General features: G+C 41.4%; 1 protein-coding gene across 2 annotated transcripts in view; it reads right to left on the reverse strand.

Moving 5' to 3' along the window:
• SPOCK3 (SPARC (osteonectin), cwcv and kazal like domains proteoglycan 3) overlaps nt 1-27350 on the reverse strand; it is a 341328-nt gene that overhangs the window by 58132 nt on the left and 255846 nt on the right. For both annotated transcript variants that reach the window (XM_038755097.1, XM_038755096.1), the window contains one exon: nt 22784-22898. In XM_038755097.1, the coding sequence (XP_038611025.1) occupies nt 22784-22898 (115 nt within the window). The remainder of the gene's footprint in view (nt 1-22783; nt 22899-27350) is intronic.

The following is a 27350-nucleotide window of genomic DNA, read 5'->3' on the forward strand; positions in this document are numbered from 1 at the left end:
GTGAGTGGTGGAAGAGAACAAGTTAAAGAGTCTGATAATGATGAAGGAGATGATGATATTGGTGATTGAGGAGAAAATAATACCCTTCATTCCCATCTCTCCCTATCTTTCCATCTTCCCTATCCCTAGTTGTTTTTTCTCTTATTTCTTTCCCTTGTACCTCCCTTTTCTATCTCCCCCTTTATCTTTCTTCTGTTCCTTAGATCCCATCCCATCTTACTCTGAGTTCTCAAAATTATTAGACCCACTCAGAAATGATTTCACATTCAGAATATTATCCTTTCTCAGCTTAACACTTGCTTAGGTTTATGCTTCTCAGCCCAGCATAGTGATTATTTCAATTACTATCTCAGTCATTCAGCAGTAGTACCTATGAACACATTTTTAACTATGGAACAGCTCGGAAAAGTTCAGTCGAGTACCATAGCTACTAACAGGCCCATTGCAGTTCAGCAAACCATTCCCACCTAACAGCTGTCCTTGTTAGTTCATTCGTTCATTCAATCATATTTATAAAGCATTTACTGTGTGCAGAGAACTGTATTAAGCGCCTGGAAAGTACAATTCAGAAATAAAGACAATCCCTGCCCACAATGGGCTTACAATCTAGAAGGGGGGAAACAGACATCAAAACAAGTAAACAGGCATCCATAGAATCAATATAAATGTATAAAATTATAGATACATACACATCAAAACAAATAAACAGGTATTAATATAAATAAATAGAATTATAGATATGTACATCTATACACAAGTGCTTTGGGGCTGGGGTAGAGCAAATGGAGTGAGTAGGGGTGATGGGGAGGGGAAAGGGAACTGAGGAAAAGGGGTCTTAGTCTGGGAAGGCCTCTTGGAGGAGGTGAGCTTTCATTAGGGCTTTGAAGGGGGAGAAGTGTGATTGTTTGGCGAGTTTGAGGAGGAAGGGCATTCCAGGACAGAGGTAAGATGTGGGCCAGGGGTCGACAGCGGGACAGGCGAGAATGAGATGGTTAGCACCAGAGGAGCAGAATGTGCTGGGCTGTAGAAGGAGAAAAGGGAGGTGGGATAGGAGGGGGCGAGGTGATGGAGAGCTTTGAAGCCAATAGTGAGGAGTTTTTGCTTAACCCAGGGGTTGATAGGCAACCACTGGATATTTTTGAGGTAGGGGGTGACATGTCATCATCATCATCATCATCAATCGTATTTATTGAGCGCTTACTATGTGCAGAGCACTGTACTAAGTGCTTGGGAAGTACAAATTGGCAACATATAGAGACAGTCCCTACCCAACAGTGGGCTCACAGTCTAAAAGGGGGAGACAGAGAACAAAACCAAACATACTAACAAAATAAAATAAATAGAATAGATATGTACAAATAAAATAAATAAATAAATAAATAGAGTAAAAAAAATATGTACAAACATATATACATATATACAGGTGCTGTGGGGAAGGAAAGGAGGTAAGATGGGGGGGATGGAGAGGGGAACGAGGGGGAGAGGAAGGAAGGGGCTCAGTCTGGGAAGGCCTCCTGGAGGAGGTGAGCTCTCAGCAGGGCCTTGAAGGGAGGAAGAGAGCTAGCTTGGCGGATGGGCAGAGGGAGGACATTCCAGGCCCGGGGGATGACGTGGGCCGGGGGTCGATGGCGGGACAGGCGAGAGCGAGGTACGGTGAGGAGATCAGCGGTGGAGGAGCGGAGGGTGAGGGCTGGGCTGGAGAAGGAGAGAAGGGAGGTGAGGTAGGAGGGGGCGAGGGGATGGACAGCCTTGAAGCCCAGGGGGAGGAGTTTCTGCCTGATGAGCAGATTGATTGGTAGCCACTGGAAAGTTCCAGAAAGTTCCTGTAGAAAGATAATCCGAGGAGCAGAATGAAGTACAGATTGGACTGGGGAGAGACAGGAGGTTGGGAGGTCAGAAAGGAAGCAGTGTGGCTCAGTGGAAAGAGCACAGGCTTTGGAGTTAGAGGTCATGGGTTCAAATCCCGGCTCTGCCAATTGTCAGCTGTGTGACTCTGGGCAAGTCACTTGATTTCTCTGTGCCTCAGTTACCTCATCTGTAAAATGGGGATTAAGACTGTGAGCCCCCCGTGGGACAACCGATCGCCTTCTAACCTCCCCAGCACTCAGAACAGTGCTTTGCACATAGTAAGCGCTTAATAAATGCCATCATTATTATGCTGATGCAGTAATCCAGTCGGGATAGGATGAGTGATTGTACTAACATGGTAGTGGTTTGGATGGAGAGGATAGGGAGGATCTTGGTGATGTTATGAAGATGAGACTGGCAGGTTTTGGTGATGGCCTGGATATATGGGGTGAATGAGAGAGCGGAGTCAAGGATGACACTGAGATTGTGGGCTTGTGAGACGGGAAAGGTGGTAATGCCATCCACAGTGATGGGAAAGCCATGGAGAGGACAGGGTTTGGGAGGGAAGATAAGCAGCTCTGTCTTGGACATGTTGAGTTTTAGATGGTGGGAGGACAACCAAGTAGAGATGTCCTGAAGGCAGGAGGAGATGGAAGCCTGGAGGCAGGGAGAGAGAACAGGAGAAGAGATACATATTTGGGTATCATCCACATAGAGAGGATAGTTGAAGCCATGGGAGCGAATTGGTTCACCAAGGGACGGTGTATATATGGAGAATAGAAGGGGACCAAGAAATTAACGTTGAGGAACCCCTACAGTTGGGAGATGGAAAGGGAAGGAGGAGCCCACGAAGGAGACTGAGAATGAATAGCCAGAGAAACAAGAGGAGAACCAGGAGAGGACGGTCAGTGGAGGAAAAGTTGGATAATGTGTTGAGGAGAAGGGGATGGTCGACAGTGTTAAAGGCAACTGAGAGGTCTAGGAGGATTAGGATGAAATAGGAATGGATTTGGATTTGGCAAGAAGGTATTGTTGATCTTTGAGAGGGCGTTTTCAGTGAGGTGGAGGGGACAGAAGCCAGACTGGAGAGGGTTCAGGAGAGAGTTGGAGGAGAGGAATTCGAGGCAGCGAGTGTAGATGACTAGCTCCAGGAGTTTGGAAAGGAAGTGTAAGAGGGAGATGGAGTAATAACTGGAGGGGGCTGTAGGGTCAAAATAGAGTTTTTTAGGATTGGGGGAGATGTGGACATGTTTGAAGGCAGAGGGGAAGAAGCCATTGGAGAGTGAGAGGTTGAAGATGGAAGTTAAGGAGGGGAGGAGGGAAGGGGTGAAAGTTTTTATAAGGTGGGAGGGAATGGGGTCTCAAGGCACAACCTGAAATAAGGTTCCCCTCTTGAAATACTAGCATAATAATCCTCTTTGCCATTTTTTGTTCCTGCTAGAGCTGCCAAGTTCAGTCAATTATGTCTGATTTTTGCTAAATTGAACTTGCCTGACAAAGTACAATTCTGTGACCTCTTCTACCTCTAGAGTATTTTCAGTGTACTCTCTTTGCCAATGTCTTCTTTGGAAATGGAAATTGAGAAGGCTCTTTGATTGCCTAATGTAGCACCTGGAAAATTTAAATTCTGTATTTTTTAATGTATAAGCTGAGAGAAAATAAACATGTAGGAAAAACCAACAAATAATTCAAATTTATGTTGAGGTTTTTTTACTTTACAAGACTGGATAAACACGTAAAATATGCAATCCAAACCATTATATATAAAAATGTACATGCATATATATTCATTTATGTGCATAAACCAAGGGTATTTATTTAGTGTTTGTGCACAGCACTGCACTAAGTGCTTGGGAGAATACAATACAGAGTTAGTAATGATGGCATTTTATTAAGTGCTTACTATGTGTAAAGCACCATTCTAAGCGCTGGGGAGGTTACAAGGTGATCAGGTTGTCCCACGGGGGGCTCACAGTCTTAATCCCCATTTTACAGATGAGGTAACTGAGGAACAGAAAAGTTAAGTGACTTGCCCAAGGTCACACAGCTGACAAGTGGTGAAGCCGGGATTCGAACCCATGACCTCTGACTCCCAAGCCTGCACTCTTTCCACTGAGCCACGCTGCTTCTCTAACAAGTACAGGAACAAGTATTAAGAAACAAGTACAGAACAGAACAAGTACATTTGTTGTGGGCAGGGATTGTGCCTGTTTATTGTATTTTCCCAAGCACTTAGTACAGTGCTTTGCACACAGCAAGTGCTCAATAATATGACTGAATGAAGTTCAATCGAACAGAATAAAGATTGTGAGCTGGGATGGAGTGGGAGAAGGGAGTGTGTAGGTAGAAGAGCAAGTGCTGATTGAAGCCATTTAGAAGTCCATTGTCAGGAGTTTTCGCTTGATTTGGAAAATAAGCCCTGCACTGAATGTAAATGTCCATGCTTCACCTCATGTAGTTTTTGCTCTTCTTGGTCCTCCCATATCAAATCTCAAACTCATCCCAGATTTACCCAGATTCTCATATCAAATCTCAAACTCATCCCATATTTACCCAGATTCCCATACCTCTATTTTCCAACAGCTGGGTACTGATGGAGATCTCACTCCTGATGCCTATTCCACAGCTATGGCTAGCCCAAGTCCCTCCACTGGTTTCAGTCTCTGCATTTCAGGCCTGGAAAGCCAGGGTACCCGGGATGGACCGGCAGGATCAGACTCGGAGAGCCAATTGATGGAGCGAGGGAAGGTGAGTACAAGGAAGACCAACCTAGCGTCCTTCCCTCTCTGACTTTCCACTGCTTCCTTCCTCTGCCATTGCCACCTGCTCGCCTCCCATTCATTCAGTTCTTTCAATCACATTTATTGAGCGCTTACTGTGTGTAGAGCTCTGTACTAAGTACTTGGGAGAGTACAATACAACAATAAACGGAAACATTCCCTGCCCACAGTAAGCTTACCAACCGAGTCAGGCACCCACCCTCTTTCCCAAAATTTACCACCTCAGTGGCAACAGTCAGGGTGGCAGTGAAATGCAGCAGCAAGATTTATGAGAGCACCAGCAGTGTTGAAGCTCTAGATGAAACATAACTGGTTACAAGATGATACTTAGAGTGCGGAGGGAGGACAGGGAGCCCAGAAAACCTTTTTTCATGGCATTTGTTAAGTGCCTACTATAAGCCAGGCACTGTACTAAGTACAAGTACTGGACACAATTCACGTCCAATGTGGGGCTCACAGTCCTAATACCCATTTTATAGGTCAGTAACAAAGACACATAGAAGGTAAGTGACTTTACCCACGGTCACACTGCAAACCAATGGTGGAGCTGGAATTACAGCCCAGGCATCTTTCCACTAGGTCATGTTGCTTCTCAACTTTCTGCTAAAACAATGGTACTTGAACATATTCGAAATTTGAGAAACGAAGGTAAGTGACTTTATCACTGTCACACTGCAAACCAATGGCGGAGCTGGGATTGCAGCCCAGGCCTATTTCCACTAGGTCATGTTGCTTCTCAACTTTCTGCTAAAACAATGGTACTTGAACATATTCGAAATTTGAGAAACAAAGGCCACGTTTATTAAGGAAGCATAACTGATTTATTGAAGTACACGTGCGTATTGAAAATGTTAATCTGTACAGTTGACCCAGCCAAGAGTTGCTTCACTCTCACTCTCCTCTATCCATAGTCCCTTTAAGGCACTGTTATCTATCCTAAAATTGTCCATGACTTGGTAAAGGCAGTTATGATTCTTCAAGTGATTTTTGTTCAAATCTAGAGTCATTGTTTGAAAAAAGAATGAGAGATGAATCATTCTCGCCTTTCATTGTGACCCTCAATTCTGACTATTCAGTTTAAGTGAGATGGACAGTCGAACCCTTATCTAGAAAATTGGAGCTGTGTTGATCATTCAAGCCATATCTCTTTTGCATACAGCATCTTTGTGGGGAAGGACATTTTTTATATTTCCCGGATAATTGACACCTCTTAATTCATGGCTCCAAGTACTTGGATACTTTCTTCTACATGTCAGTCTCAGAGAATCTGTTACATTCGTTCTGGGAAGAATATATTCAAAGAGCAGAGTCACTGAGTAGTAAATGCTCAGAGTGTTTGTAACCCTCTCAGAAAGTTATTGTGCTTCTGTTTAATGGATAATAAAGGTGTGCTTAAGAAATGATTTGATGCTACCAATGAGGAGCACAGGGAAAAAAAGGAGATAATATTTGACACACAATAGTCAGATTATGAGGTCCATCAATATAGCAACTGGGTTTACAATGAAGTATACTTCCACTTTTAAAAAAGTTATTGGATTCTCTCTGGCAGTTAGTACAGTGTTCTGAACAACATAAATGATCAACGAATATGACAGATCAACTGATTTTGAACTAATTAAGCACAACTAGATTAAATGATCAAATAATAAAATTGGCCAAAATGAAAACATAAAGTTCAAAGAAAGGTCTTCTTGGAATAATAATAATTGTGGTATTTGTTAAGTGCTTACTATGTGGCAGACACAGTACTAAGTGCTGGGTGGATACAAACAAATCAGGCTGGATGGACACAATCCTTTTCCCACCGGGGCTCACAGTATTAATCCCCATTTTACAGATGAAGGAACTGAGGCACAGAGAAGTTAAGTGACTTGCCCAAGGCCACACAACAGCCAAATAGAGGAGCTGGGATTACAACTCAAGTCTATATGACACCCAGGCCCATGAGCAATCCACTGGGCCTGGATTTCTCAAGCAGGCAGAACTACATAAAACTATATAGGAAACAATAAAGAAAAGCTGACCCTGCATTACTTTTTGCTTTAATGAGTGGCAGAGATTTTCTGGCTTCTGAAAAAGCAAACAAACATGGGAGAAAAGCCTTAACTTTTGTCCAGAGAGATTTTCTTGTTTTATGACATTCACTGTATTTGTTTTATTTTCTTGTTCCTGGAGTTCAGTTCTATGGAAACAAAGAAGCTGAATGAAACAGAATCCTGAACCACTGGACGGGTAGAAACACTACTGAAGATAATCAAATTCTTCAAGGGTCAGTTTTTAAAGAACTGTGAAAATATTATGAGTCCCATGTGAAACTGCAAAGTGGATTATAACCTGCTGAAGGATTTATCCGTTAGAGAGATAATCCTATTGAAAAGGCAAGACTTTACAAACATTTTGAGTTCCTGAGCATTTTAGGAACAAGTTTGACTTTATGGCTTTAAAAGTCCATGCTACTTTGCTTGAAATACCATGATTATGGTAATCTTTGCTGGATCAGAAAAGAATAGATGTCAAGGCGAATATGAAAGTTAAAAGAAAGTGGAGAATTCAGACACTTACTTGGATGTAAAAATAAATAAATAAATAAATAAATAAATAAATAAATAAATAAATAAATAAATAAATAAAAACCTGGAAAAAAAGTGACTTTGGGGCTTCAGTTATCCAGGTTATTGGCTCAAGCTGTCTCCCACCCCTTTCGTTTTGGCTGTGGAAACCTGGCCTTCACACCTGTGCTAAGGATATTAACGCTCTGGAGTTCATTCATTCATTCAATTGTATTTATTGAGGGCTTACTGTGTGCAGAGCACTGTGCTAAGCGCTTGGGAAGTACAAGTAGACAACGTATAGAGACGGTCCCTACCCAACAACGGGATCACAGTCTAGAACGGGGAGACAGACAACAAAACAAAACATGTGGACAGGTGAGTTATTAAAAGACCTTACTCCTCCCAGATACCAGTGAAAATCACATTTTAATTTTCAGTTGATAGTTGTTAGGAGTTCAAGTTGACTGAATTTCATTGAGGAGTCAGCCAATTATAAAGATGCTACCGTGCTAATGAGGCAAAACTTTCAATTGGATTCAACTGAGCAATTGCTGATGTTTGCTCCTCAAGGTAGCTCGGACCTTTGATCTTGCAGGATCAGCAGTACTATCAGCGGCAAAGGCTATCCCAGCTAATTTCAGGGATTTAGGTGCCTGCAGGGAATGACTGGCTCATTTTTGCCTGATTACTTTAATGTTTTAGAATGAAGAGGTAGCCTATAAGGTAGGTTAATGCGACAATTAGAACAAGACCCATCGGTGAAATGCAAAAATTAAGCCATTTGTGCTACGGAAAATGAAACGAATGAATGATGAAAAATATTTTTAGAGCAGATTGCTATGAAAACCTTTCATTTTCAATGTAAGATCCCAATGTTACTAGAAGGAAATAGAGAATAGTTCACCATTAGGAAAGAGATGGGAAAATCAATCAGTAACATTTTTTGAGCGTTTAGGGCACTATACCAAGCGCTGTCACCCTCTGCTCATTGCGGGCAGGAAATGTGTCTGTTTATTGATGTATTTCCTCTCCCAAGCACTTAGTACAGTGCTCTGCACATAGTAAGCACTAAATACATACGATTGACTGACTGAATGACTTGAGAGAAAACAGTAGACAAGATGCTTGCCCTCAAATAGTTTACAGTCTACTGGGGGAAGGACTGGATTAAGAATTACTGTTATGCATCATTTGCACATATAGCCACAAGTCTAACCACCTATGAGGCTAGCAGGAGTCCTGGAAGACATGGCCAAGCTGCCGGGAATGCTCAGAAGTCAGTTTCTGTTGCTTCAGGGCTTGTCGTCTTGAAGCAGGCCCATGAGGTGCTCAAGCTCCTGAGCTTCTGAATGAGCCCCATCTGTTCTCCAAAATCTCCTAAAATTCCACCTCCTCCAAGAAGCTTTCCTTCACGAATTCCCACCACTTGACATGAACCCAAAACTCTCTCCACTGTCAAACTCGTTTGCTCCCAAGGCTTTAACTACCATCGCTATGTGGATGATTCCCACATCAACCCACCCTCCCCAACCGCTCTCCTTCTTTGCAGTCTCACATTTCCTCCTGCCTTCAGGACATCTCCACTTGTATTCATTCATTCATTCAGTGGTATTTATTGAGCACTTACGGTGTGCAGAGCACCGTACTAAGCGGTTGGAAAGTACAATTCAGCGGTAAAGAGAGACAATCCCAGCCCACACAGAGCTTACAGTCTAGAAGGGGGAAGACAGACATCAAAACAAGTCAACAGGCATCAATTTAAATAAATAAAATTATAGACACGTACACATCAAAACAAGTATACAGGCATCAATATAAATAAATAGAATTGTACATATATACATAAAAACATAAGTGCTGTGGGGTGGGTTGGGGGGGAGAGCAAAGGGAGTGAGTTGAGGTGATGTGGATGGGAAGGGAAGCTGAAGAAAAGGGAGACTTAGGTTGGGAAGCCTCTTGGAGGAGGTGAGCCTTCAGTAGGGCTTTGAAGGGGGGAAGAGTGATCTTTTGGCAGATTTGCGGAGGGAAGGCATTCAGTATGTCCCACTGATCCCTCAAGTTTAAAATGTCCAGAAAAGAATTCCTCATTTCCCACTCCCCCTGTCTTTCCCATCATCATCATCATCATCATCATCATCATCATAATAATAATAATAATAATAATAATAATGGCATTTGTTAAGCACTTACTATGTGCAAAGCACTGTTCTAAGCGCTGGGGAGGATACAAGGTGATCAAGTTGTCCCACGTGGGGCTCACAGTCTTCATCCCCATTTTACAGATGAGGTCACTGAGGCACAGAGAAGTTAAGTGACTTACCCAAGGTCACACAGCTGACAATTGGTGAAGCCGGCATTTGAACCCATGACCTCTGACTCCAAGGCCTGGGTTCCTTCCACTGAGCCACGCCGCTTCTCCACTGAGCCCCTTCCTTCCTCTCCCTCTCGTCCCCCTCTCCATCCCCCCATTTTACCATACTTTTACCACAATGTTCCAGCCACTCAAAAATCACATTGCCTTAATTCTCAGGCATGAACGGTAAAATGTGCTAGCATTTTCCAAGCTTACTTGAAATGTTCCATAAGTAGGACGATAATGTGGTGATACAGATACCATACAATTCAAATCTCTTTGCTTATTTATGCTCAGTAGATAGTTATAAAGCCTTTAATGTATCACAAGACTGCCAAGGCCTCCTTCATTTACATAATTAAGGCAATTACAACCATTAGAATCAAATCCAACATCATTTTAACGGTCCGAACCATATGTAAGCTTCCCGGTTTATAATGCATAAACGCTGGTTGGCGGGATACAATGGTTGATAAGAAATACACTCTAAAATCCTAATAAAGGGGTTCTTATGGCTTATCTAAAATGTTTAAGTAGATGAAACTTTATTATAAGCTTAATGGAACATTCACAATAAAGTCCCACTTTTCTCTGGGTCACTGTTCCATTTTTAGTTGCTAGAAAAAGACCAGATGTAAACGAAAAAAATAAGAAAACACCCTACTACAACTCGATCCGCACGCTTCACTCCTTTAACCCAAATTTAATCACTGTACCTCAATCTTGTCTACCTTACAGCTCAACCCTTTCCCACTTCCTACCTCCCGTCCCACCTCTTCCCACCTTCAAAACTTGATTAAAATCACATCTTCTCCAAGAGGTCTTCCTCTTTTTTCCCCTACTCACTCTCCTTTCTGCCTCGTCTATGCACTTCCATCTGTACCCTTAAAGAACTTTATATTCACCTCACTCTCATGCCCATAGCAGTCCTTATATGCAATTTATATATTTATATATCTATATTTATAATATAGATATATAAAATATATAAAAAATAAATATTTTATATTTATATATAAATATATATTTATATGTATTTTATATATCTATTGGATGAAGCATTGTGGCTCAGTGGAAAGAGCACGGGCTTTGGAGTCCGAGGTCATGGGTTTGAATCCCGACTCCGCCACACGTCTGCTGTGTGATCTTGGGCAAGTCACTTAACTTCTCTGGGCCTCAGTTCCCTCCTCTGTAAAATGGGGATTAAGACTGTGAGCCCCACGTGGGACAACCTGATCAGCCTGTATCCTCCCCAGCGCTTAGAACAGTGCTTTGCACATAGTAAGCGATTAACAAATACCATTATTATTATTATTATTATCATTATTATTATTATATTTACATTAATGTTAGTCTTCCCCTCTAGAATGTAAGCTTCTTGTGGACAGAGAATCTTTCTACCAACTCAGTTGTCTCGTACTCTCCCAAGCACTTAGTACAGTGCTCTGCGCATTCATTCAGTCGTATTTATTGAACGATTACTGTGTGCAGAGCACTGTACTAAGCACTTGGGAAGTACAAGTTGGCAACATATAGATAAATAAATACCATGCACATGGCAAGCTCTCAATAAATACCATGGACTGATTGATTCCCAAGCTTGTTGCTTCTGCCCAAGTTTCCGGAGGGACAACCCTGCTGGAAAGGTGGGAAGGGTAAACCTCTTTCACCATCCCATCTCCTATTTTCTCCTTGAATCAGGCTCATACTTAACTGAAGGGCAGGGAGACTTACTTAACTGCCCTCTCTACTCTTCTTCCCCCTCAAGCTAATTGCTCACAGACTGAGGTATCACAGGGATGCAGAACAGGGATGCCTGGGCTGTACAATCAATCAATCAATCAATCAATCGTATTTATTGAGCGCTTACTGTGTGCAGAGCACTGTACTAAGCGCTTGGGAAGTACAAATGGGCCACACATAGAGACAGTCCCTGCCCAACAGTGGGCTCACAGTCTAAAAGGGGGAGACAGAGAACAAAACCAGACATGCTAACAAAATAAAATAAATAGAATAGATATGTACAAGTAAAATAAATAAATAAATAAATAGAGTAATAAATATGTACAAACATATATACACATGGCAGGCAGAATCGCTGGCAGTCTCCACACACTCACACATCAGTAATATCCACCTTACCATTCTTGTGAGGTCTCTACCAACACAGAAAACATTGTTGACTGTTGTGTTGCCAACTGTTGTGTTGCCAATTTGTACTTCCCAAGCGCTTAGGACAGTGCTCTGCACATAGTAAGCGCTCAATAAATACGATTGATGATGATGATGATGATGTTGACATTATTCATTCATTCAATCGTATTTATTGTCCTCCCACTTAAGGCCAAGCGGAATCACTTCTTTATGTGGGGGTGGAATCATGTGCCTTAATAATCATCAAAGCACCTAGCAGTGATGTGCTGTTTCCCCTAAAAACCTACAAGTATTTACAAACATACTGAGCCAGAACTCCAGTCTGTATCCTGTAAGCCCTTTGGGAAGCCTCATTACTCCTACTGCAAGAGTAATAATAATAATAATAATAATGGCATTTGTTAAGCACTTACTATGTGCAGAGCACTGTTCTAAGCCCTGGGGGGATACAAGGTGATCACGTTGCCCCACGTGGGGCTCACAATCTTAATCCCCATTTTACAGATGAGGTAACTGAGGCTCAGAGAAGTTAAGTGACTTGCCCAAGGTCACACAGCAGTCATGTGGTGGAGTCGGAATTCAAACCCATGACCTCTGACTCCAAAGCCCGTGCTCTTTCCACTGAGCCACGCTGAGTACCTTTTCATACAACACAACCGGAGGAGTAAGGTCTGCTTGGGTTGTCACACTAATACCCAAATGAAATGTAACTCTTTAGTTACCTAATGCTGGGGAAAGTTTATAGTACTGCTTTGTCATATTCAATTTAGAGACTAAAAGTTGGGCGAGCCCCAAGCAGTTAAAACAGAACCCCATACACATCAAGTACTCCATAAAAATGATTGATTGATACAAGATAATTAGATCAGATACAGCCCCTGTCCCCACATATGGTTCACAGTAGGAGGGAGAACCCTCATTTTACAGATGAAGAAACTGAGCCACAGAGAAGTGAAGTGACTTGCCAGAGGTCACACAGAAGGCAGTGTGGCTCAGTGGAAAAGAGCACTGGCTTTGGAGTCAGAGGTCATGGGTTCAAATCCCGGCTCTGCCAATTGTCAGCTGTGTGACTTTGGGCAAGTCACTTAGCTTCTCTAGGCCTCAGTTCCCTCATTTGTAAAATGGGGAATAAGACTGTGTGCCCCCCATGGGACAACCTGATCACCTTGTAACCTCCCCAGCACTTGGAACAGTGCTTTGCACATAGTAAATGCTTAATAAATGCCATTATTATTATTATTATTATTAAGGCAGGTGGAACTAGAACCCAGATCACCTGAACCAGGTTCATGCTCTTTCCTCTAGGCCATATGTAAAGTGAGAAGAGAGGGGGGCCACGAACAAAGTCTTAATCCTCCATCCTTACTGGGGAGAAATAGAACCTTCTCATCATTCTCAGTTATGGAAGTTGGAATGGGATTATAAAGGAGATGCTGATATCCAAATTTTAAGCTTCTTGTGGACAGGGAAAGGGTCTACTAACTTTGTTATACTCTCCCAAGCACTAAATACAGTGCTTTGCACATTGTAAATGTTCAGTATATACCACTGATTGATTGATTAAGGCCGACTCATCTTTATCCATCTACCTCCCCTCTCCAACTTCCCTGATCTCTGTTCACCAGCAGCACATTGCTAGCCTCCTAGATCGATATGATCAGATTTTGTCCTTCCCAAGCCTAGGTCTAAAACTTTTTCTGGGCAGCCTGTCCTAATTTCTTACATGACACACTCACTCTAATGCAGTCAGAACATTTGGGAAATATAGAAACGAGAGCTTTTCACAGTAATAGTTTTCAAAGAAGAATGTCATCATCATATCTTTGGGTTATGACATTGGAGGAAATGTCTGATGCATGATGAATGTAAGTAGGCTACTCAGAAACTTTTTCTGCAAACTAAAGCCATTACATCACTGCCCTTTGCAGAACTTTCCATTATAAAATGTACATCATGAAAATTCAGCTAATAAAAATTGCACTCTGTAGCTCTAATGTCCCCAACTACATTCTATATTACTAAGTTTTTTTTATGTAATTAGAACAAGAACTGTTATTTATAGCTTTTTTCTTGAAACCAGGTCAAGGCAGATCTCTTCCTTTAGATTTTTTTTTTTTTGACTATTTAGAATTCTAGGAAAATACCACGAACTTTATAAAATGTTAGGAGTTAACTTCAGGGTACACTGAATCAATCAATCAATCAATCATATTTATTGAGCACTTACTGTGTGCAGAGCACTGTACTAAGTACTTGGGAAGTACAAGTTGGCAACATATAGAGACAGTCCCTACCCAACGGTGGGCTCACAGTCTAAAAGGGGGAGACAGAGAACAAAACCAAACATACTGACAAAATAAAATAAATAGAATAGATATGTACAAGTAAAATAAATAAATAAATAAATAAATAGAGTAATAAATATGTACAAACATATAAACATATATACATATATACAGGTGCTGTGGGGAAGGGAAGGAGGTAAGATGGGGGTGATGGAGAGGGGGACGAGGGGGAGAGGAAGGAAGGGGCTCAGTCTGGGAAGGCCTCCTGGAGGAGGTGAGCTCTCAGTAGGGCCTTGAAGGGAGGAAGAGAGCTAGCTTGGTGGATGGGCAGAGGGAGGGCATGCCAGGTCCGGGGGATGATGTGGGCCAGGGGTCGATGGCGGGACAGGTGAGAACGAGGCACGGTGAGGAGATTAGCAGAAGAGGAGCGGAGGGTGTGGGCTGGGCTGTAGAAGGAGAGAAGGGAGGTGAGGTAGGAGGGAGCGAGGTGATGGACAGCCTTGAAGCCCAGGGTGAGGAGTTTCTGCCTGTTGCGCAGATTGATTGGTAGCCACTGGAGATTTTTGATGAGGGGAGTAACATGCCCAGAGCGTTTCTGGACAAAGACAATCCGGGCAGCAGCATGAAGTATGGATTGAAGTGGGGAGGGACAGGAGGATGGGAGATCAGAGAGAAGGCTGATGCAGTAGGCCAGACGGGATAGGATGAGAGCTTGAACGAGCAGGGTAGCAGTTTGGATGGAGAGGAAAGGGCAGATCTTGGCAATGTTGCGGAGCTGAGACCAGCAGGTTTTGGTGATGGTTTAGATGTGAGGAGTGAACGAGAGAGCGGAGTCGAGGATGACACCAAGGTTGCGGGCTTGTGAGACGGGAAGGATGGTAGTGCCGTCAACAGAGATGGGAAAGTCAGGGAGAGGGCAGGGTTTGGGAGGGAAGACAAGGAGTTCAGTCTTGGACATGTTGAGTTTTAGGTGGCGGGCAGACATCCAGATGGAGATGTCCCGAAGGCAGGAGGAGATGCGAGCCTGGAGAGAGGGGGAGAGAGCAGGGGCAGAGATGTAGATCTGGGTGTCATCAGCGTAGAGTTGATAGCTGAAGCTGTGGGAGTGAATGAGGTCACCAAGGGAGTGCATGTAGATCGAGAACAGAAGGGGACCAAGCACTGAACCTTGGGGAACCCCCACAGTAAGGGGATGGTAGGGGGAGGAGGAGCCTGCAAAAGAGACTGAGAATGAACGACCGGAGAGATAAGAGGAAAACCAGGAGAGGATGGAGTCTGTGAAGCCAAGGTCGGATAGTGTGTTGAGGAGAAGGGGGTGGTCCACAGTGTCGAAGGCAGCTGAGAGGTCGAGGAGGATTAGTATAGAGTATGAGCCGTTGGATTTGGCAAGCAGGAGGTCATTGGTGACCTTTGAGAGGGCAGTTTCCGTGGAATGTAGGGTACGGAAGCCAGACTGGAGGGGGTCGAGGAGAGAGTTGGTGTTGAGGAATTCGAGGCAGCGCGTGTAGAAAACTTGTTCAAGGAGTTTGGAAAGGAATGGTAGGAGGGAGATGGGGCGATAACTAGAAGGTGAGGTGGGGTCAAGAGAGGGTTTTTTTTTAGGATGGGAGAGACATGGGGAAGTTTGAAGGCAGAAGTAGAAGCAGAAGTACATCGCTGCCCCTTTGACAGTGGAAATGAAAACAGGAGTCCAGTTGAAGCACTCCTTCCGAACACAAATCCCTCCAGCCTTTACCAAACCTGCTTTCTTCCCAAATGTTCTTTCCTTCTACAACTCTTTCCATTGTGAAGCCAAAGATATTGAAAATAATGAGAAGCCAGTAGCATTGAAAAGTGTTTAACAATTGTTTTAATAATGACATTTAATAATAATAATAATAATAATAATAATAATAATGGTATTTGTTAAGCACAAACTATGTGCAAAGCACTGTTAATAATAATAATAATAACAATGATGGCATCTGTTAAGCACTTACTATGTGCAAAGCACTGTTCTAAGTGCTGGGGGGATACAAGGTGATCAGGTTGTCCCACGTGGGGCTCACAGTTTTAATCCTCCTTTAACAGATGAGGTAACTGAGGCTAAGAGAAGTTAAGTGACTTGCCCAAGGTCACACAGCAGATGGGTGGTGGAGCCGGGATTTGAACCCAGACCTCTGACTCCAAAGCCCGGGCTCTTCCCACTGAGCCACGCTGCTTCTAAACTCTGGGGGAATACAAGGCGATCAGGTTGTCCCACGTGGGGCTCACAATCTTAATCCCCATTTTACGGATGAGGTAACTGAGGCACAGAGAAGTGAAGTGACTTGCCCAAAGTCACACAGCTGATACGTGGCGGAGCCAGGATTAGAACCCATGACCTCTGACTCCCAAGCCCGGGCTCCTGACACTGAGCCACATTGCTTCTAAGCATTTGTTAAGTGCTTGCTATTCATTCATTCATTCAATCATATTTACTGAGCGCTTACCGTGTTTAGAGCACTGTACTAAGCACTTGAAAAGTACAACCGGCAACATACAGAGACGGTCCCTACCCAAAAACGGGCTCACAGTCTAGAGTATGTACCAAATACTGTTCTTAGTGCTGGGGTAGATGCAAGCTAGTCAGGTTGGACACAGTCGCTGTCCGCTGTGGGGCTCACAGTCTTAATCCTCATTTTACAGATGAGGTACCAGAGGCACTGAGAAGTTAAATGAATTGTCCAAGGTCACACAGCAGACAAGTGGCAGAGCCAGTATTAAAACCTAGGCCCTTCTGAATGCCAGGCCTGTGTTCTACCCACTAGACCATGCTGCTTCTCTCTAGGACCTTCTCCTTTAGGTGACCAGATTGTCTTATTGTGGACAGGGAACACGTCTATCAATTCTGTTGTATTGTAATAATAATAATAATAGTATTTGTTAAGTGCTTACTATGCGCAAAGCACTGTTCTAAGCACTGGGGAGGTTACAAAGTGATCAGGTTGTCCCACCGGGGCCTCACAGTTTTAATCCCCATTTTACAGATGAGGTAACTGAGTCACAGAGAAGTTAAGTGACTTGCCCAGAGTCACACAGCTGACAGTTGGTGAAGCTGGGATTTGAACCCATGACCTCTGACTCCTAAACCCAGGCTCTTTCCACTGAGCCACGCAGCTTCTCCCAAGCATTTAGTACAGTGCTTTGCACGTAGTAAGCACTCAATAAATACCACAGATGATGAGAGGGATCATTCCTCCTCTTATGCTGCTCAGCTCGCTGTTAGATAACCTTAGGAAAATGTATCTGTTTTGCCCAAGACTGTACCTGGGATGATCAGAATTTTTTTTCCTTAAAAAATATAGATCAACATGGATTGAATCTGGCAATTGACCCCACTATAACTTCTGTCAAGTTTCTCTGACTTTGTGCATCAGTCAGAGAAGTCAGGATAGCAGACCTGGGTTGGCAGGTGGTATTTGCTTCTGGGAATTTGGAAAAGTACCCCATTTTCAGAAGGCATTTGATGTGCGAGTGGTTCAGGACTCCACTATCAGCTGATACATCTTTCTCTCTATCCTAACTCACTAGATAATCACTGTTTTCACACTTCCAAAGAAGTGTCAGGTCATAAGAGAATTCATTTTCAAAGTTATAATTACATATTTCCTTCCCTTTCTGTGCACTTGCCGTAGCAGTTATCATTCTTATCTTTACACAAAATGAACCCTAAAATGTGCCCCAATGAAGACAATGATTATATTTTATATAATTGGAACGACACTCTTTCAAAGGCTTGGAAAACTATAATTAATGAATACATGCAGCTATAGGGAACTGGATGACAGCATCCTGAAAGCATTATCTCCATGCACTGCTTGCTTCGAATCGCTTGGGGTGTTACAGCCCATTTTTCAGAAACAAATTAAGTAGGGTGGACTTACAGGATAAGCTTCTGACTATCAATCAATCAATCAATTGTATTTATTGAGTGCTTACCGTGTGCAGAGCACTGTACTAAATGCTTGGGAAGTACAAGTTGGCAACTAGTGGCCCTGTTGCTATTTAACTGGCCCACATTCCCTTGTGACTATAGCCAGTAACTCAATCATGCATTCCTTCATTTAATCGTATTTATTGAGCACTTACTGTGAGCACTATACTAAGCACTTGGGAGAGTACAATGCAAAAATAAGCAGACACATTCCCTGAACACAAGGAGCTTATCATCTAGCGGAGGGGGGCAAGAGAAATGCAAATAAACAAAATCACAGATATGTACATTGGTGCTGTGGGGCTGGGGATGGGGGAGAGTGAGGGGAGCAAGCCAGGGCAATGCGGAATAGAGTGGGAGATAAAGAAAGGTGGGGCTTAGTCTAGGAAGGCTTCTTGAAGGAGATGTGCCTTCAATAAGGCTTTGAAGCGAGGGAGAGTCATTGTCAGATTTGAGGTGGGAGGGTGTTCTTAACGTCTTTGCAGTTTGGATGCAGAGCAAAGGGTGGAAACCGACAGGATTTAGTGATGGATTGAATATGTGGGCTGAATGAGAGAGAGGAGTCAAGGATAATGCCAGGAAGGATGGTGGTGCCATCTACAGTGATGGGAAATTCATGGGGAGGACAGGGTTTGAGTGGGAAGATAAGGAGCTCTGTATTGGACATGTTCAGTTTGACGGGACTGATGGGAGGACATCCAAGTAGAGATGTCTTGAAGGCAGGAGGAAATGTGACAAGTTGGACAAGTTGCTAATGGACAACTCAGTTGGATTCAGTATGTTAGAAAGTCTATTTCATCACTGAACCAGTATGATCTAGTAGAATCTAGTCTTCTAGACTGTGAGCCCACTGTTGGGTAGGGACCGTTTCTACATGTTGCCAACTTGTACTTCCCAAGCGCTTAGTACAGTGCTCTGCACACAGTAAGCGCTCAATAAATATGATTGATTGATTGATTGATTGATTGGTCTGGGTGTCGGAGGACCTGGGTTCTACTCCCGGCACCACTACTTGTCTGCTCTGTATCTTTAGGTAACTCACTTCACTTTTCAGTTTCTTCATCTGTAAAATGAGAAGTAAATCCTACTTCCCCCTACTTCGACTGTGGGGCGTGGAGATAATAAACGCTCAATGAGAATCATAATCATTATTATCAGTAACAGAAAAATACTTCCTGATAGAGCCACTGTTTACAGACAGTCAATTGGTTGATGGTTCATGGATCCATTAAATATGTACAAGTGACTGTAAAACTAGCAGCATCTGGTGGAGGTTAGGGACCATCAAATATCTTCACCAATGGTTTTGTTTTTGCAACTAGAGGACAATGCAGTTAGGTTTGTATATGATGCCATTCTAAGCATTCTTTGATGTCAATGACAGAAAAAAGGATAGATGTCTTCATGTTTAGTGAAATGGAATTTTTTTTCACTGTCTAATAATAATAATTTTAGTATTTGTTAAGTGCTTACTATGTGCAAAGAACCGTTCTAAGCACTGGGAGGATACAAGGTGATGAGGTTGTCCCATGTGGGGCTCACAATCTTAATCCCCATTTGACAGATGAGGTCACTGAGGCCAAGAGAAGTTAAGTGACTTGCCCAAAATCACCCAGCTGACAGTTGGCAGAGCCAGGATTTGAACCCATGACCTCTGACTCCTAAGCCCGTGCTCTTTCCACCGAACCACGCTGCTTCTCTATTCACTGATTTATGTGTACCTGTCTTTCCCATAAGAATATGAACTCTGCAAGGACAGGGACCATGACATGTTTTCTCTAAAGTACCTTACTACACTTTTCAGAATCAGAGCCTCTGACGGGTCCTTAGGTGTCAATGGTTTGCAGGAAACATGGATCCTTGAATTCAGGGATCTAACCTTATTTTCAAAAGAGATTAGGTTGCTGACTATGGTCCTTTGCTTGTCTCATGCTGTGAACCATTAAACAGGTGACCAAATTGGTCCCTAAAAATAAAGCAAAATGGCAAACCAAAAGTGATCAGGTCCCAGATGGAATGTTTCAGATCAAGTTTACAGCTTTCCATTTATGTTTCTGAAGGAAAACAATCATCTCATTTATTTACAATTCAAAATTGTTCCAATTTATTTTCATCTCCTTTCCCAAAAATAAAGTAATGCAAGAGACTCCTTGCTGTTGTGCATGAGGCCAAGTCAACATGGCTCCCTAGACTCTTACTTTGGAACTACAGAAACTCGTGAAACTGTTCAGCACTTCTAGCTTTTTCTCCCAATAGAGCTGGAGAAAAAAAAACCAAACCTCTCAGATTTAATCCCGCCCTGTACTGCCTAGTGAATATGTGTTTCTAACGTAAACAACAGCTGAAAGATTAGCAGTGATACTGAATTCACTTTTTTACATTTCCCATGTCTTCTGGCCTTTGGAATTGGGTAGAAATGACATTCAAATTGCCTTTTCTCAGCGTGGCTCAGTGGAAAGAGCACAGGCTTGGGAATCAGAGGTCATGGGTTCTAATCCCAGCTCCACCATCTGTCAGCTGTCTGACTTTGGGCAAGTCACTTCATTTCTCTGGGCCTCAGTTCCCTCATCTGTAAAGTGGTGATTAAGACTGTGAGCCCCACGTGGGACAACCTGATCATCTTGTATCCTCCCCAGCGCTTAGAACAGTGCTCCGCACATAGTAAGTGCTTAACAAATACCATCACTATTATTATAATCTTCCAGTTCCTGTCCTGGGTTTGCCCTGACAGTCTGTCAGAGCAAAATTAGTTTAAATTCTCACTGCATCTCTTTCAATGCACAACTGAGCACGAATAATCTTTATCCCCCATTGATTTATCTTTAAGAAGAGTTTACTTCTTGAAGTATTAATAGCAAAATGGAACATAATTACAGTTTATTTACCATGGGCCCGGTCTCCCCCATGCATAGAATTCATTCTGAAATCATTTTGAGGCCATTATCCATTAGTGCTCTTTAGTACTGCATCAAATCACACCGATGAACTGATATGTGTGCAAGAATGGAACCTATCTCATGGCTATGGTTATTGGAAGAGACAGAATACTGGAATATTGGACTGGATGGACCATTTTCTTGAGCACTTTGGTTTGGCTTATATTCATATGATATGGCCAGCTGCTTGGAGTTACAGATTTTTATCACCAGGAAAATAAGGCAGATGTTGTGTAATGGGTCTAATTTTCCATGAAATCATGCTTGAGGATACAACGAGAGACTTGGAAGCAGGAGTTAGAATACATTTCTGATCTTATGGGAAACTTCCAACAAACAATCTATACTCATCATCAAAAGTATTTGGAGCTATCATAAAGAAATTGTTAGATGGTTGTGCTCTGGAAGGGCACATCAACTAAATGGCTAAATGATGATGAATTGTTGTGCAGAATCAGCAAAGTACAAAGGATGAACATCTATCCTGAAGGTTATGCACCCTCCATTCATGAGAACAAAAAATTTCATCAGTACTACAGAACTGAATGCTGCCAATGAATTCTGCTAACAAGGTAATAATAATAATAATAATAATAATAACAATAATTTTGCTATTTGTTAAGTGCCTACCATGTGCCAAGCACTCTTCTAAGCACTGTGGGAGATACAAGATAATCAGGTTGTCCCACACGGGGCTCACAGTCTTAATCCTCATTTTCCAGATGAGGTAACTGAGGCACAGAGTGACTTGCCCAAAGTCACACAGCTGATAAGTGGCAGAGCCGGGATTAGAACCCATGACCTCTGACTCCCAAGCCCGTGCTCTTTCCACTGAGCCACTGAGGCTCTGAGCAAGAAGGTAGCACTCAATATAACAGTACATTGAATTAAGCCGTTAAATGAAAAAGGTCAGCTGCCAGCATGGAAGAATGATTGATAGATAGGTAGATGGACAGACACAGATGGAAACATATAGATCGAAAGAAAGGTTACAAAGTCTGACTGCCCAGAAGAAGCATCTAACATCTTGAGCAGCTTCCTCGACATCCACCTACGTATAACATTTACTATCAAATAATAGTAGTCAAAACAATAATGGCCTGCAATCCAATACGTCTAACAGCAAAGAAACAAAAGTCACTGAAAAGCAATTTTGCTAGCCTAGAGAGACTGAGAGAATGGATAACAAACAGACCTCAGGACTGCAAGCAGGCCAGAGAATGTGTCTCCCTACTCTGGTTTATTGCACTCTCGCAAGCACTTAGTGCAGAACTTTGCATAGAGTAAGTGTTAAATTAATAACATTGATTTACTGATGACAGTAAAATAATCAAGTAGCTGATGTATGGTGAGTTGAAGGGGAAGCAGACCCAGAGCAAGAAGAGAAGAAACATTTTAGAGATGGATCACAGTTTCAAGTAACTGAAACAGCAAAGAATAGTTATGCGCAGGAATCACAATGTCTAATAGTGGGCTGTCCCAATGTCAGTAACAGCCCAGGCTCCAAAATCCAAGCCTCTGATGAAGACAAAAACTTTTTTTAACCACATGAAATGACATGAAATGTTTCCACGTAACATTTCCACAGGGTGAGAGGCATTTATTTTCCCCTTCACCCCCAGGCCTTAAGTTCATGTAATCACCTCTACTTAGACAGACAGTCATCCATTTTTCCCTGCAGAGGAGCAAGAATAAGGTTCCCTGTTCTAGATGATAATCTTAAAGAAAGACAAAAACTATATGAATATGATTATATTGTCAGTAACTGGCAAACAAATATGGCATTCTATTGTTTGATTCAAAATTCTATCACTAGGAACTCCTTTCAGGAATACATCACCATTTACCACAAGCATTTCAAATTACCCTTTATATAAAATTTTCAAAGGAAATTTAATGCAAATGGTCATCACTTACCTCTCTTATCATTTCTGCCTGTACTTCTGGATTTATCTGAAGGGCAAGGGCAGCGTCTTTCACACTTGACTGAGATCTGTTTTCCTAAGACACATGCTTGATATTCTAGTTTGCACTGTAATGAGAGAAAATGATGACCGAAATGATGACCAGCAATGCAAACACATTTTGAAATGTAATTCCAAGTCATGAAATATTCGGAAAGGAGACTTTGGACTCAGCACTCACCACTGCCTTAAGGTATAAAAGTTTTATGTGAAAAGCTTTCTAGTCAATGGCCAAGGAGAAAGCAGACTTGGACGTATTAACAAGCAAAAATACACAATACATTTTCATTAGCAGAATGATGGGAGTGGAGTACCGGGAATGAATCAATTAATTGTGTTTACAGAGCAGTTACTGTGTGAAGAACACTGTACTTAGTGCTTGGGAGAGAACAATATAACAGAGTTGATAATAATATTAACAATAATAATGATGGCATTTGTTAAGCACTTACTATGTGCAAAGCACTGTTCTAAGTTGATAGATATATCCCCTGCCTATCATCTGCAGGATATCACTTCATGGAGAGATACTAATGGTATGAACATCACAACTATTCTCTTTGCCCTCAGTCTAAATATGCAGGAAATTTGAACGGGAAGAACATTAATTAAGAAATGCACCAAGGAGGATGCTTGCCAATTTAAAGGAAGCATCTTCCCACCAGACTGTAAACTCTTCCAGTTAAATTCCTTGAGGGCAAAAAAAAGTCTCATGTATGCAAAGGGAAATAACCCAAACTAAGGTAAGAAAATGAAAATGTAAAACATTCATAGTGATGTAAAATGCTTGGATATTGCCCCCCAGTTTCTTTCTGCATGGGCTCACCAAAACACATCGGCTGAAAAATTCCTGTCAGCGCTGTTGACCTTCGAGTCTTCAAACAAACTAAATTTAGGTTTTCTAAGCCCCATTCTAATCATGGCGATTGTTCATCTAACCCTCCAGTGACACCACCACCATCATCTTCCCTCTATCCTTATATTTTTGACTAGCAAACCACAAGAGAAGGAATGGCACATTATAAGCCAGGGAAAAGTCTCGCTGGCCTGGGGAAAAATCATGGGGATTCAGGCTGTTAAGTGTGTCACCTATGCATTTGGTGATATACCCCTTTAGCTTGTGTACTTACCCCAGAATACAACCCTTAAACTCCTTTCTCCTTTCTGGAACGTGTTTTAATGTCTGTCTTCCCTCTAGACTGTAAGCCTTCTGAGAGCAGGGATTGTGTCTAACAACTCAATTTAATTGTACTTTCCCAAGTGCTTCGTAAAGTACTCTGAGCACAGTAGGCACTCAATAAATTCCAGTGACTGGAAAGAAAAATGTTTTGCTACCAAGACACATAGAAATGATAACTGGAAAAGTATCTATTGCTTGATCAATACAATGAATTTGTATTTTATTACTAAAAAAGAGGGAAAAATTCCAACCTGACTTTTTCTTTTTAAAGGGTCAGCTAACCAACCTAAGAGAAATAGATCTTGCCATTTTTAAGTAGTCTGATTTCTGTACGGACCAGCCATCGTTTACTCAGTGGAATTTATTTTTAAATTAAACTAGGTAGACTTTCTGTCTCCAATCAGCAAATGCACTGGGAAATAATTCAATTTCAACTGATGCCCAGTAGTGCATAATGCTCCAAATGCAAAATTGGATTATACACATCTGTATAACATGATTTTTTTCTACTGTCAAAGTAAATCATAGGTCCTTTTTGGGGACATCTAATCTCCTGATCGGTCTCTCTCCAGGTAGTGGATTATGACACTGATGTTAGGAAATGTCAATTAGAGAGGGGAGGAGTAAAGTGGAAGAGAAAGAAGAATAAACTTCAGGCAACAGAGAATAGTATTAGGATTCTGTGCTCTCTTTTGCAGAAAACATTCATTTATTTTAAAATCACATCGACTTAGTTTTTTGACTATAAATTTTTATCTGCACAAAGACTAGAGAATTATATTGAATGATCTGAATAACACAAAGCATTTATAAATATGAAATATATACATACATACATACATATATATATATCAGAATCTCTAAGCAATTAGCAGAGCTTTCTGAGGAACTTAAAAAATATTGGAAATCATTCTAGTGAGTTTTTTCTTTATATCCTAGAATTCTGTATTAAGACTGGTCATACTAGATCCAACTGGATGTGGATCCACCCTTGAACTTTATCTGAGTGGTATCAACAGCAAACATCTGGTCTCCTTGAACTCACATCCATGATAATCTATTTAAAATAGAGCATATATAAAACTCTCTAAAATCATCTAGAGTCAAGTAACATCCTTTATGTTCCCCTCAAACCATCTATTGTGACCCAGTAACTCGAGAAGTTAACCAAAGTCTTCTTGAGCCCACTAATATTCCCAACTCCACAATCTAGAACTCCAGAATCTAGTAGTAGGAACAAAAAGCTGCTCTTTTCAAAGACTGAAAAAGAACTTTCTGAGAATATTTGAGCTATGTATTCTCTGAAATTTGAACATCTTACTCTACCACTGATTAGTATTGTAAAATCAAAGGCAGGAAAAGAAGTTGTGTTTTGACCCACCGACAAAAAGTCACACATACGCTTATGTGCTGATTAAACCCAGGACCTATGCAATCATGTGCCATTTTTGCTTGAAAGAGAACTGATGATACATTGTTTATAATGCAAGGAACTAAAGAAAGCAATTTAGGAGGCAAATTGACAATCTTTATTAGCAGTTCTATTCCTGTCTTTAGGAAACTCATTGCTCTCTTTATATCTAGCCATCTTTGGCATAATTACTTGGAGACACTGTTAATAGCATTTCTTGTTTTCCATTTGAAAATAGACTTTAATATGTGTGCAAAAGATGTCCTTGTATCTAAATATTTATAATTAAAAGAGAGGCAGGTTATTTTATTATCTGGATATTTGACCTTTACTAGGAAACTTCCACTCAAAACATTAGAAAAAGTATATTGGCTTCTGCAGAGGGCCATGGTACTAAACCTGAAATAAGCATTCCCCTTGTGTATAATCACACTGATACATTTTCCTGCAATCAGGAATCCATCTAAATTCTGTTTACCTTTAACTTGGTTTTAGAAAGAATGCAATCTATTAAAAGAATTCAACTCAACGAGTACTGGATCGATTAAGATTCCACTTTTTGATGCAATATCATTTTTAAGCTACACCCGCTGATTGCATTACTAATTAATCAAGTTCAATTTACTTAATTATTGCAAAGTTGAAATATTTATAAAGTTGAACGTGTACTAAAATATCACCTAAAGGGCATGCTCATTAGTCTTTAATTTTTTTAAAAAGCAAATACCAGACAGACATGGCTAATCCATCCTTGATTATCTAAATGTCTGAGTATTTGAAAACATTTCAGTCATGTGTTAATATGAGAAGTAAGTTTGCAAACGGAACTCATTTCAGTCCAGCCTGTCAATAACCAATATAGTTATAAAGTATCCTAAGAAAACTAAGGGTCCTTCAACTATTCAACTATACTGACAGTCTCTTTCCTAAGTAAACATAAGGAAAAACTCAATCTAAGTATAGAGAGTAAACTGAACTTCAAGATCACGTATCTTAAATGAAAAAACAGAACAAAAAAGAAAAACGTTTCTTAGTAGAAGGTTGGAGGATTATATAGACAAGATGGTATTATATGTAAAAGACAATACTAAATAACTCACTCTTCATTCTCTCCTAATCCTCATAACCCCCCCCCTGGTGAAAAAGAAACCCCAAAACCTATATAAATTCACAAACTGGTCAAAATGCAGGGGGGGAAGTAGCAAAGTAAAATAAAAATCCCACTACATGTATGGCTACATTATGATTCCATAGAGGAAAAAGACCCAGAGAAACAGAAAAGCAAAATTTCAGGACTTGTAAAATAAAGGGCCTTCATGAGCCTACCAATAGGATGGCAGGGGAAATCACAGCACTTACTAGGTCATTTGCACTTATCCTTGCAAAGGATAAATTACCTAGGGAGGTGATCAACATATAAGAAAATAGTAAATGCTGATTTTATCTTCATGAGCAAGACTGATTTGAAAAATCACTGACTAATATCATTTTAATAAAATGTTAAAAAAAGTCTTGAAGATTATGAAGTGTAGGAGTATGCGTAACTTTGGCTTTGTTAATATATCACAACTGAAAAACCCCAGATTTTTCTGCTTTAATCTTCAGAATTTGCAGATGATGTCTACCGAGCCAGACTACATCAAACAGCCTTCAAACCTAGTGTTGCCTGCTGTTTTATAAGGGTGAGGATGTTTAAGTGGAGTAGAAGTCAGCTAATACTTCAGTGTCCTTGAATGCATTGATTGATTCAATTCGATTGAATGATTATACGAATGATCATACGATCATTCAATTATACGATTGAATGAATAATCATTAGTGACATCACAAGGGGAAATGATCATTCTGAAAAGGCTTTTCTCCTGCTGCACTGGTATCAGTGGCCACGAATCATGGGAACTGGCCAAGATGTTGGGTAGAAATCTTCCT

The sequence above is a fragment of the Tachyglossus aculeatus genome, chromosome 12 (genome assembly GCF_015852505.1).
Source record: "Tachyglossus aculeatus isolate mTacAcu1 chromosome 12, mTacAcu1.pri, whole genome shotgun sequence".
In the NCBI taxonomy this organism is placed as follows: Eukaryota; Metazoa; Chordata; class Mammalia; order Monotremata; family Tachyglossidae; genus Tachyglossus; species Tachyglossus aculeatus.